The sequence below is a fragment of the Somniosus microcephalus genome, chromosome 12 (genome assembly GCF_052327205.1).
Source record: "Somniosus microcephalus isolate GS21.2 chromosome 12, FLI_Smic_1.0, whole genome shotgun sequence".
NCBI classification, from domain to species: Eukaryota; Metazoa; Chordata; class Chondrichthyes; order Squaliformes; family Somniosidae; genus Somniosus; species Somniosus microcephalus.
This window is the reverse complement of record NC_140998.1, coordinates 29,135,863-29,148,170: the sequence shown is the minus strand read 5'-3', so window position 1 is coordinate 29,148,170 and position 12,308 is coordinate 29,135,863. Positions and strand designations below refer to the sequence as shown.

The 12,308-nt window shown below is 43.2% G+C and overlaps 1 protein-coding gene across 1 annotated transcript in view; it reads left to right on the top strand.

Annotated features, from left to right (window-relative positions):
* The window catches only part of LOC147109099 (latent-transforming growth factor beta-binding protein 2-like), an 817,740-nt gene that overhangs the window by 551,260 nt on the left and 254,172 nt on the right, over positions 1-12,308 (top strand). The window contains exons 16-17 of the mRNA XM_086002712.1: positions 9,367-9,492; positions 11,281-11,406. Of these exons, the coding sequence (XP_085858838.1) occupies positions 9,367-9,492; positions 11,281-11,406 (252 nt within the window). The remainder of the gene's footprint in view (positions 1-9,366; positions 9,493-11,280; positions 11,407-12,308) is intronic.

The window sequence follows — 12,308 nt, the reverse complement described above, 5'->3', positions numbered from 1 at the left end:
AGAGAAAAATAAGAAAACAACAAAAACGAGAGCAGAATGAGGAGAGTTATAAAAGAGTAGGAAGACAGGCACATGGGATACCAGTCCCTGGCAGCCTTGCTTGATCTGCTAGAATCCTGTCCTGTCACCTGCTATGTGCTCCTCTTCACTTTTGATTCATACTTCACTTGGTGTCCCTTCCTCAGGCTCATTTAACTGAAACCTCCTGAGTGCTACAATCTGTACTGTAGCAGGGTAAATAGGGAGTGCTTGGCATTACATGCTGTGAAATGCTTGGGGCTGAGCTGCCACTTCCTCTGATCTCCTCACCTTGGGCAGAACCTACAGGAAAGGAAAATTAGTATGGTTTACAATGTATGTCCAGGCAATGGCTTCCAACACAAATAAGATGATATGACTTCAGTCAAATGTACATCCTACTGTCAGGATTCCAAAATGGACTCTCAATATGAACATAAGAACATAAGAAATAGGAGCAGGAGTAGGCCATTCAGCCCTTCGAGCCTGCTCCGCCATTCAATAAGATCATGGCTGATCTTCTGCCTCAATTCCATTCACCGGCCTTATCACCATATCCCTTGATGCTCTTACTAGTCATAGAAGGATGATCTTTCCCAATATGAAGGATCATAGAAACTGCAGCATATTTGTTGGGTGGTGGCACTACAACTCCAACCTCAATCATACCAATGCCCTCAATGGATTCCTGTCCATGTAGAGAGCGTGCCGTACCCGTTTCATTATTTCTGGTCCTTGTTCTCTCCTGATGCTTGTGGGTAGCCTTGACCTGTAAGCAGAATACAGTTATGAACATGTTGACCGGTCGCTAGCTCTGTGCTTGGAACTATTGGGCCCTACAAACAATGTGTCATGTTGCTTCTATTAAATTAAGTTGTGTTGCAAAAAGAAAACAATTCTGCGTGCTAGCTTCGCAGGTAATCTTTCTGAGGGTGCAGCTGTGTGGAAATTATATTGGGGCCTTGGTTTGTATGAAGGAATAGTATGAATGTATGCAATGTGCTTACCAGAGAGTGGTGAACCTGTGGAATTCTCTACCACGGAAGGCAGTAGAGGCCAATTCATTAAATATATTCAAGGAGTTGGATATATTTCTTAAGGCTAAAGGGATCAAGGGATATGAGGAGAAAGCAGGGACAGGATCGCATTGAATGGCGGAGCAAGCTCGAGGGGCCGAATGGCCTACTCCTGCTCCTATCTTCTATGTTTTCTATGCTTACCTATTCTTATCTTTGCACATCTTTTGATAAAGAAAGAAGAAATAACTCACCTTTATATAAGGTTTTTAATGACCTCAAGACATCCCAAAGTGCTTCAAGGCCATCTTTTGCATCCGCCTGAACAGGCTAACAGGGCTTTGATTTAACATCTCGACTGAAAGGTGACACCTTCAACAATGCAGTGCTTTGTTAGTACTGCATTGAAGTGCCAGCCGAGATGAGGTGCTCAAGTCCTGGAGTGGGTCTTGAACCCATAACCGTGTGGAGGTGACAAAGGCACAGATGAGAGTTTCGCCGCAGAGGGGCTGAGGCAGTGGCGGAGATAGACGACTTTACAGAAGTGAAAGTTGACCGTCTTTCTGATGGAGACGGTTATGGGGTTGGAAGCTCAGCTCGGGATTAGATAGGATGCTGAGTTTGCAAACAGTCTTGTTCCACCTGAGCCCATGGCCCAAAGGCGGATGGAATCGGTGGCAAAGGTACGGAGTTTGTGGCAGGGGCCAAAGATGATGGCTTCAATCTTCCCAGTGTTTAACTAGAGAAAATTGTTGCTCATCCAGGTCTGGATGTCAGACGGACAGTTGGGTATTTTCAGCAGACATGTGGAACCATAATGACGATCTCTCCAAAGGACAGCATGTAAATAAGGAAGAGGAGGGAGCCAAGGATAGATCCTTGGAAGACTCCAGAGGTAATCTTGTGGGAGCAGGAAGAGAAGCTATTGCTGGAGATGCTCTGGCTACTATTGAATAGGTAAGAGTGGAACCAAGCGAAGACAGTCCCACTGAGCTGGACAACGGAGGAATGGTATTGGAAGATGATGGTGTAATCAACTGTGTCAAAGGCTGCAAAGAGGTTGAGAAGCGACGAGGAGGGATAGTGCACGATGGTCACAATCACAGATGATGTCATTTGTAATTTGATTAGGGCTGTTTCAGTGCTGTGGCAGGGGCAGAAACTTGATTGGAGAGATTTAACATGGAATTGAGAGAAAAAATGTGGCAGAGACTTTGAAAGGAAATGGAAGTTGGAAATGGGGCAGTAATTTGGAAGGCCAGAAGAGTTGAGAGTGGATTTTTGAGGAGGGGTTGATGTCAGCGGGTTTGAAAAGGAAGAGACTAGTAATTGAGGTGAGATAACTATTGACAATTGTCAGTTAGCACTGGGGCAGGAAGAGTAGGTTAGCAGTTTAGTGGGAATGGGGTTAAGAGAGAGCAGGAGGCAGGTCTTATGAACAAGGTGGGGGTGGGAGGTGTGTGAGAGGAGGCATAATAAAAGAAAATGTGGCTTTAGAAGAAAAACTTTTAAAATAGTGCAAGTTATGTTAGCTTAGCAAAAGGGGTATATGAACCTTTTTGTCACAAAAATTTAATTACAATTTAAAATATTCCCAAATAACTGCTTGTAGTTGAACATAGATTGATGCAAAGGATGACTACTGTATCCTTCAACAAATTTTTGGCAAACTTGCTATGTATTCAGGGGTTACACCAGCATTAAAGCTCAGTATCAAATTTCATAGATGGCACGCGTTACTAAATTTAAGGACGAACATGTTGTTGCAGAACTTTTGAGAATTAGATGGTTGTTATTTTAATAAAGGATCGCTTGTATATTGGAGAAAACCCTATTATTTAATCATGAGGAATTTTTATAAGAAATGATGTTGTGCGTACCAACAGGAAAATGTCTCCAACAAAATAATACAATGTAGTATGATCTGTATAATCAGAAACTTAAAAGCATTTGCCCCTCCTTTTCTGTGTAATCCTTCACCATCCGACTCATGGTGAGGTGAAAACTTGCTTAACCAAACTGATATGTTGGGGGTGAAATTGGTTTTGAGCAGTAACACAAAATGAGCGATAGCAAATCAGCATCCCATTTTACACTCCAGCCAATTCTCTTTTCCATTGCAATCCAAGATGACTTTTACCCCCATTGTCTCTAGAGCAAACCAGATAACTGAGCCTCCTATATTCCAAAGTTTACAGTTTTTTAGCTGTAAATTTTTGTACATAAACTTTTTTTTTCCCTGTATGTGCAATATAGGCTTGTCCAAAATTATTCAACAAGCTGAGTTGTGCTGGTTCAATGATACACAGGGTTTGTCATTCATCGTGACCATTAGTTTTGTATCCCATTAGACTATTCTTAGTTGCTGAGAAAACAACACACTAGCAGCTACTAGGGACTTCAATAGTTTAGATCTAAATCCAAAACCCTCCATGAAATAGAACAGCAAGCCAAGCTTGTAGAGTTTTCCTAGCCTGCCAGGGAACATGCACTCATCCCATTATTAGTTTGCCAGGAAACATAGACTCATTCCCTACCGCTAGGCCACAAGGGAACTCACTTGCATGTTTCTCCCCACTAGTTCACCAGTGAACTCGGATACAGCACCTTTTCCTTCCGTCTCAACCCCCCAATTCAATTGCTAGGGAACACAAAGCCACTAACATTCCTTTTGAGTCACTAACTGCAGAACTAGAGGCACATCCACTGTCCCATCTTTTTGTTAAAGCGACAGGCCATGTTGCATCTAATGATTCCGAGATTGGTTTAATACTCAGATTTTTCTAATTATTGTGGAAACCAGATGTACTGAGCTTGCCCACAGTGATAGTATTTATAATTTTTTGAACTACAGCGTCTTAATTCACTTTCAGTATAATTGACTGGAATAACATTTGTTTTAGAATGAAATTATCACTTATTTGTAATCAAATTTTGAATTTTCAATTGTTTCACCTGCAGCGAGCAGTGAAATCCAGCTGGCAGATCAATTGAATTGTAATGGATTCATTAAGCTTTTAATCTTTGTGCATTAATCACATTTCTTAATCGAACTTGTTTAAATGTGCTAACTAAGAATTAAAAACAACATTCATCAATAGTTATACATGTACTGCATCAGTAGGAGAAGCATATAATTGTTCTGGGTTGTAGTTCTTGCACAATAGTTCTTGCTGTGTTAGCTGTGGCTCAGTTGGTAGCACACTTGCCTCTGAGTCAGCAGGCTGTGGGTTCAAGTCCTGCTCCAGGGACTTGAGCACAAAAATCTAGGCTGACGCTCCAGTGCAGTGTTGAGGGAGTGCTGCACTGTCTGAGGTGCCGTCTTTCGGATGAGTCATTAAACCGAGGCTCTGTCTGCTTTCTCTGGTGAATGTAAAGGATCCCATGGCACTATTTTGAAGAAGAGCAAGGGAGTTATTCCCAATGTACTGGCCAATATTTATCCCTTAATCAACATCACTAAAAACAGATTGGGGCAGAAATTCGGGTCTCCACGGGTGAGTACGCACAGGATACTCACCCGTAGTAAGCCCAATGGAAGTGCCGGTTTCCTGCATGCACTGCGCATGCGCGGGAAACTGGCACTTCCGTTCCCCTGAAAGCAGGGGCTAAGAGGTCGAACGCGTGCGCATCGAACTTGCGTTTTTTTTACAGGTTTTCCCGGGAGGGTAAGTCTCCAGAAGTTACACATTTAAAAAGCAGGCGTACAGCCTGCTTTTTACAAGGTAAGTGGTGAATTAATTAAAATTAAAACATTTTTTCCACAGGTTTATTATTTTTAAATACTTTAAAGAAAGGTAAGTTTATTTTTAGCTCCATTAGAAAATAAAATTATTTCTTTCAAAAATTTAAATTATTATTGTTTAAAATAGTTATTTCATGTAATTTATAGTTTATTTAAAAAATGTGATTTAAAAAAAAAAAAATTATTTGAAGATGTAATAATGTTTTGGGGCCGTAGTATTTCTAAGTTTTGACAGCCCTTCCTGTCAATCTTATGAATGGAACATTCCCTGCTCCGATTGGCTCTCCATGGCCCACGTGATCCCAGGGGATGCATCGAACTAACTGTGCCCCTGGGATACGCAAGCACTGTGTGCCGGCAGCTGGAGCAGGCCCAGGATCGGAATTCCATGGGGGCCCACAGCCGGCGTGCAAGCTAAGTGCAGGTCGGGGGCTTACACCCGCGGGAAGCCTTTGACCCGAATTTCTGGGCCATTATCTGGTCATCACATTGCTGTTTGTGGGAGCTTGCTGTCTGCAAATTGGCTGCCGCGTTGTCTACATTACAACAGTGACTACACTTCAAAAAGTACTTCATTGGCTGTATAGCGCTTTGGGATGTCCAGTGGTCGTAAATGTGGAAAATTGCCCAAGTATGTCCTGTCTACAAAAAGCAGGACAAATCCGACCCGGCCAATTACCGTCCCATCAGTCTACTCTCAATCATCAGCAAAGTGATGGAAGGTGTTGTCGACAGTGCTATCAAGCGGCACTTACTCAGCAATAACCTGCTAACTGACGCCCAGTTTGGGTTCCGCCAGGGCCACTCGGCTCCTGACCTCATTACAGCCTTGATCCAAACATGGACAAAAGAGCTGAACTCAAGAGGTGAGGTGAGAGTGACTGCCCTTGACATCAAGGCAGCATTTGATCGAGTGTGGCATCAAGGAGCCCTAGCAAAACTGAAGCCAATGGGAATCAAGGGGAAAACTCTCCATTGGTTGGAATCATACCTAGCACAAAGGAAGTTGGCTGTGGTTGTTGGAGGTCATTCATCTCAATCACATGCCATCACTGCAGGAGTTCCTCAGGGCAGTGTCCTAGGCCCAACCATCTTCAGCTGTTTCATCAATGACCTTCCCTCCATCATAAGGTCAGAAGTGGGGATGTTTGATGATTGCACACTGTTCAGCACCATTCGAGACTCGTCAGATACTGACGCAGTCCGTGTCCATAAGCAGCAAGACCTGGACAACATTCAGACTTGGGCTGACAAGTGGCAAGTAACATTCGCACCACACAAGTGCCAGGCAATGACCATCTCCAACAAGCGAGACTCTAACCATCTCCCCTTGACATTCAATGGCATTACCATCGCTGAATCCCCCACTATCAACATCCTGGGGGTTACCATTGATCAGAAACTGAACTGGACCAGCCATATAAATACTGTGGTTACAAGAGCAGGCCAGAGGCTGGGAATTCTGCGGCGAGTGTCTCACCTCCTGACTCCCCAAAGCCTTTCCACCATCTACAAGGCTCAAGTCAGGAGTGTGATGGGATACTCTCCACTTGCCTGGATGAGTGCAGCTCCAACAACACTCAAGAAGCTCGACACCATTCAGGATAAAGCAGCCCGCTTGATTGGCACTCCATCCACCACCTTCAACATTCACTCCCTCCAGCACCGGCGCACTGTGGCTGCAGTGTGTACCATCTACAAGATGCACTGCAGCAACTCGCCAAAGCTCCTTCAACAGCACCTTCCAAACCCGCGACCTCTACCACTTAGAAGGACAAGGGCAGCAGACGCATGGGAACATCACCACCTACAAGTTCCCCTCCAAGCCACACACCACCCTGACTTGGACCTGTATCACCGTTCCTTCACTGTCGCTGGGCCAAAATCCTGGAACTCCCTTCCTAACAGCATTGTGGGTGTACCTACACCATATGGACTGCAGCGGTTCAAGAAGGCGGCTCACCACCATCTTCTCAAGGGCAATTAGGGATGGGCACTTAATGCAGGCCTAGCCAGCGACGCCCACATCCGATCAATGAATAAAAAAAAATAAAAAATAAATGCAACTCTTTCTTTTTCTTTATAACTATGCCATTTTTGAAGAAAATCTGTGCAGCTGAGAATTTTACATTTATGAAATAATTCCATTAACATTAGAATGTTTACATCACTATGCAACACAAGTTCAGAACTTCAGACCTCAGTGTAGCAATGGAGCAACAGTGCTGCCAACCGCTCTCCGTCATACGCCTTCATATATCTCTGTTGCCAAAGTGCCCCTTTTCTGGTCTGATCACATACCTAATCTGAAGCAACTTTGTGGGTATGGAGAAATGTGGTCCATTACATCCGTATCATCGGATATCAGCAGCAGCATCTAGACAATGCAAACACAGCAGCCCACTGGCAGCTCTAAGAGGGGGCTTTAAGCCTGGCACAATAAAGACATTCAAAGGCTTTCATAATCCCTTCATAATGGAACATAATTTCTTAACCCTTCAAACCAAATTCCAGCTGCACCAGGATGATGCATTCTGATACGTACAAATTAAACACTTCCTACCCAGTCAGATCAACTGGATTAGTCAGCCAGCTAATCACAGCACTGGAAACCTTTCTCCTATCCACAGCTGAAATATCAAACTTGTTTCAAGTGCTCAGAAAATAATAGCCATGACAAAATTCACCCGGGGAAGTGATCTTGAATAAACCCTCTCCAATAATAATTTGGAATGCAATTGCATAGCTGTTCATATGGTCTCAAACCAGAACATACAGGCCTAGAAATTGAGTTTGCGCTGCGCCAGGGCTTTAGCGCCGGAAGTTAGCGCCGGCGCTAAGTCCCTTTGCGCGCGCCAAAAATTCAGTAGCGCCGCGCCCAAACGGCTGCCGGCGCTACTGAAGGGTTTTAGCGCCTGAAAACTGGCGCAACGCGCCGCATTGCGGCGCTATTCCGGCGCTGCGGCGCCCGCTGCGGTGCGGCAGGCTCGGGAAGTGCAGGCCTCCTCCTTCCGTTAAGGAGGAGCTGCCTGCACCCGGCCGCGGCCCGCGCAAATCTCTTCAAAAATGAGCCCGGCACCTCGGACAAGTGCCGGGCTTGCATCTGTTCCGGGGGGGGGGGGGGGGAGAAGTCCGGGGAGGGAGCTGCGGGTAGGCGGCCGGCGGGAAAGCGGCCGGCCGCCGCGCCTCCTTAAAGCGCCGGCGCAGACTCCGGCAACACTCGTTTGCCGGAGTCTTAGTTGCGGCTGCCACTGGCGAGGCGGCCGCAACTGAATTTCGGCTTGGGGCCGGGTTACCACGGCAACCGGGACGCTGCGCACACCGATGACGTCATCGGTGCCGGCGCAGCGCTACCGGTCTACCGCCGCGGAAGGGCCCCAGGCAATTTAGGAACCGGCGCCAATTGCAGCGCTAGGCCCTCTAGCACCGCAAAATCGGTGCTAAGGGCACTGAATTTCTAGGCCACAGTCTTAAACCAGATTCAGCCCGCTGCCTTCTACGTGTCCCACAGCACTTCTCCTAGATACAAACTACAACACTATTGTGGATTCCATGCAAGTGAGAAATTTTCAAAAATTTAGTCCCCCTACCTAACCTACTAACAACAACTTCCAGCATGCTACCAATTCTCTTTATAGCTCAGTGCTTTAACATGAGTATCACTCCCCAGCATCAGCCTCCTGGCTCATTCACAAGGCTGTTTGTAGAAGAAGAAGGACTTGCCTTTATATAGCGCCTTTCACGACCACCGGACGTCTCAAAGCGCTTTACAGCCAATTAAGTACTTTTGGAGTGTAGTCACTGTTGTAATGTGAGAAACACGGCAGCCAATTTGCGCACAGCAAGCTCCCACAAACAGCAATGTGATAATGACCAGATAATCTGTTTTTGTTATGTGGATTGAAGGATAAATATTTGCTGGGGCACCGGGGTGAACGCCCCTGCTCTTCTTCGAAATAGTGCAATGGGATCTTTTACATCCACCTGAGAGGGCAGACAGGGCCTCGGTTTAACGTCCCACCCGAAAGATGGCATCTCCGACAGTGCAGCACTCCATTGGAGTGTCAACCTAGATTTATGTGCTCATGTAAGACTCATTCATTATCATGTATTTTGTAAACCATATGCTATGAATATGATGTATAACAATGCGTTGTAACTGAAGAACAATTGCAATAACAATAATAAAAAAAACTTACTCTGTATAAAACTTATTTCATTTCTGGATTTGTGATCCTGTCAACAAAAACAGCTTGGATGATGTTCTCCGCTCTGTTGACTGTTAAGGCTGCTAACTGAAATACATTTGGGCAGTTTCAGTCCTGTTTACAGTGCTCTTGAATGTATAGCACCAAACCACTCTCCAAATTATAGTTAGGTTAAAATATTAGTTAAAACTGACAAAATTACTTTATATTGTAGATGATAGTCAATGCGTGTACAATTTAAGCCTACAAAAATACATCAGTCCTCAAAAGTTCCATTCTAACATTCACTTGGTTATCAGGAGAAACTAAGTACTAATAGCTTTTGCTGTTTTAAAATGGAAATTACTTTTTTATTCTATTTTTGTTTCCACACCTATAGTTATAAATATATGTGACGTTTCACCAAACATTTGTGGTCCAGGACTTTGCATCAATCAGCAAGTTGGATATTTGTGTAACTGTGACTCTGGTTATCAGCTAAATAACCAGCAAACAAAGTGCGTCGGTAAGAAACATTTCATAAATGCTTTTCATAAACTGCAAGAATAATTTTGTAATGCTGATCTGTTTGGATGGTGTGCAAACTGTGACACCAGGTTATTTCATTTGGAAAGTTTTAATAAATATATAATTGTACTGATCAGATCATGGGTTTAATACTTTAAATTTACCACTCATTTGCAAAAACAAAGTTTTTTCCATAATTCCAGTTGGCAATGTTGGAAAATATTCCATGTTATTACACAAACATACCTAATGTATGGTAGAAAGACCATTGTGGAATTATTAGTTAATATAATTATTCTGTTTTTCTCCTGCATAAAGCCTACTGTTTCTCAAAATACATTTACTTTGTGTGATCACCTTACAGCAGCTTAGCTGCTCCAAAAGTGCACGCTTATAAATGAACCATTTTAGTTATTCACTGACCATACACAATTAACAGCAAGAGTATATTAAGTGAGGGAATTCGTAACGTCTATTCGGTATAGACAGGAGATCTGGAACGGATTTAACTTACATTTCTTCAACCGTCTCCTTCCCCTTAAAAAAAAAAGCAGAAGTTATCAATTTCTCCCCTATAAAATGGTTGCTTTTGAAAGGTGATGAGTTCCAGAGGGTGATCGTACTAACTGAATTCTTCTATAACATGAGTTACTATGCTACTGTAAGTTTCACATGGTGATTGCAGTCCCCAGTCATGCTATCATTCAGGCTGAGGTCCGTTAATGGATATACCCTGTAGAAAAATAACGTATTTTATTAGATCGTTTCCCTTACGCAGAGCCTATTAATGTTAATTTGAATATATCACAGCTGAAAATATCCGCCACATAAGATGTCTCCAATCCTAATTAACTGCCACTATATGATTCCGACTTAATCTTGCTGGAAGTTTTTCAGATTTTATTAGATAATGGACTGCAGTTTTTCCTGCAGGTATGAAATAAAAATGAGTGGGTATTGGAACTGATGTTGTTAAGAAAAACACTGAGAGATTTACTCTGCTTTTGTGCTGTGTTATACCAGCCTTGGGATTGCTTTGTACTAATAGTGTGAAAAAAATACAAAAAACGTTGTCTTCTCTTTTCATCCAACTTTTTTTTCCCCATCAGAATTACTTGATTAGTCATTCGTTTACCATGGCCCATCTTTTATTCAGTTAGGGCTTTTTTTCTCCAAAATGGGCATTGTTCAGTAATGGTTCTGGGAATATAACCTTTTCCCTCTTCGCACTGCATCACAACGCCACCTACTCCCAGCATAACGTAGGTTAGATGTAGAGCAATCACTGTGTTATCAATGTGTCACATTCCAAAACTCAGAAGGCCACCTTCTACGACACCATTATGACACTGCCATTTTCTGTGCTATTTAGTCTTCAGCATCTCTTGAGTTAGACTGTGCAATTAATGGCAGCTTTGGGCATTTTTGGTCCCGTAGATTATATCCACTGATAATTAAGCAGACTCCCCAAATTAATTGCTAAGATTAGGATCTTCAGGATGCATAGAGAGAGAAAAATCTTTCATTCCTTCTGAGATGTCTTCAGCTTGTGTAGTTAAAATAAAGCATGTTCTATGTTGTTAACTGGAGTTGGATATACTTCTGCAAGATCTTGATAGAATTACATTTTTGAGACTGTCACGCTATTTATAAATTACATAGGAAGTCATACTACACCTGTTTTGTTGCATGCAAGTCTGACTACATATAACTTCCATGTTTCTTCTTTAGCAATACATTTTAACAGTTTGCAACTATATCTGAAACTGATGATTTTGTTTGACAGATACTGATGAATGCAGGCAAATCCCACAGCTTTGTAGCTATGGACAATGTGAAAATACAGTGGGAGGTTACCGATGCATTTGTTCAACAGGATTTGTGCTGAACCAACAAGGCACTGACTGTATAGGTAAAATAAATATAGAAAGTCTGTCCTTAGTGTTGCCATTTTTTAATTATTTTATATAGATAATCATAAACTGCTGATATGATTGAGTGAAGATATATGAATTGCTCTATAATAGCTGGCAAGACACTGATGCAAACATGAAATACAATAGTGGTTCCTCGTAATGTATACTAATCAAGAGAAACATAGTTAACGTTTCAGGCTGGTGACCTTTTGTCAGAACTGGAAAATGTTACAGATGTAACGGGTTTTAAGCAAGCACAGAGGCTGGGAATGGGGAGGAGGGGAGGAAAGAACAAATGGGAAGATCTGTAATAACAACAGAAAATGCTGGAAATACTCAGCAGGCCAGGCAGCATCTGTGGAGAGAGAAACAGAGTTAACGTTTCAGGTCTGGGACCCTTCCTGAAATGTTAACTCTGTTTCTCTCTCCGCGGATGCTGCCTGGCCTGCTGAGTATTTCCAGCATTTTCTGTTATTTCAGATTTCCAGCATCCGCAGTATTTTGCTATTATAATAGGGAAGATCTGTAATAGGTTAGAAGGCAGGAGTGATTAAATGAAGAGCAAAACTATTACCAGGAACTGCTGTCCGAAAAAATGGGAGCAGTGGTTATGATCTGAAATTGTTGAACTCAATGTTGAGTCCGGAAGGATGTAAAGTGCCTAATCGAAAGATGAGGTGCTGTTCCTCGAGCTTACGTTGAGCTTCATTGGAACAGTGCAGGAAGCCGAGGGCAGAGAGGTCTGAGTGGGAGTGGAGCGGAGAATTAAAGTGGCAAGTGACTGGAAGCTCAGGGTCAAGCTTGCAAACTGAATGGAGGTGTTCAGCAAAGCGATCACCCAATCTGTGTTTGGTCTCCCCAATGTAGAGGAGAGCGCATCGTGAGCAGCAAATACAGT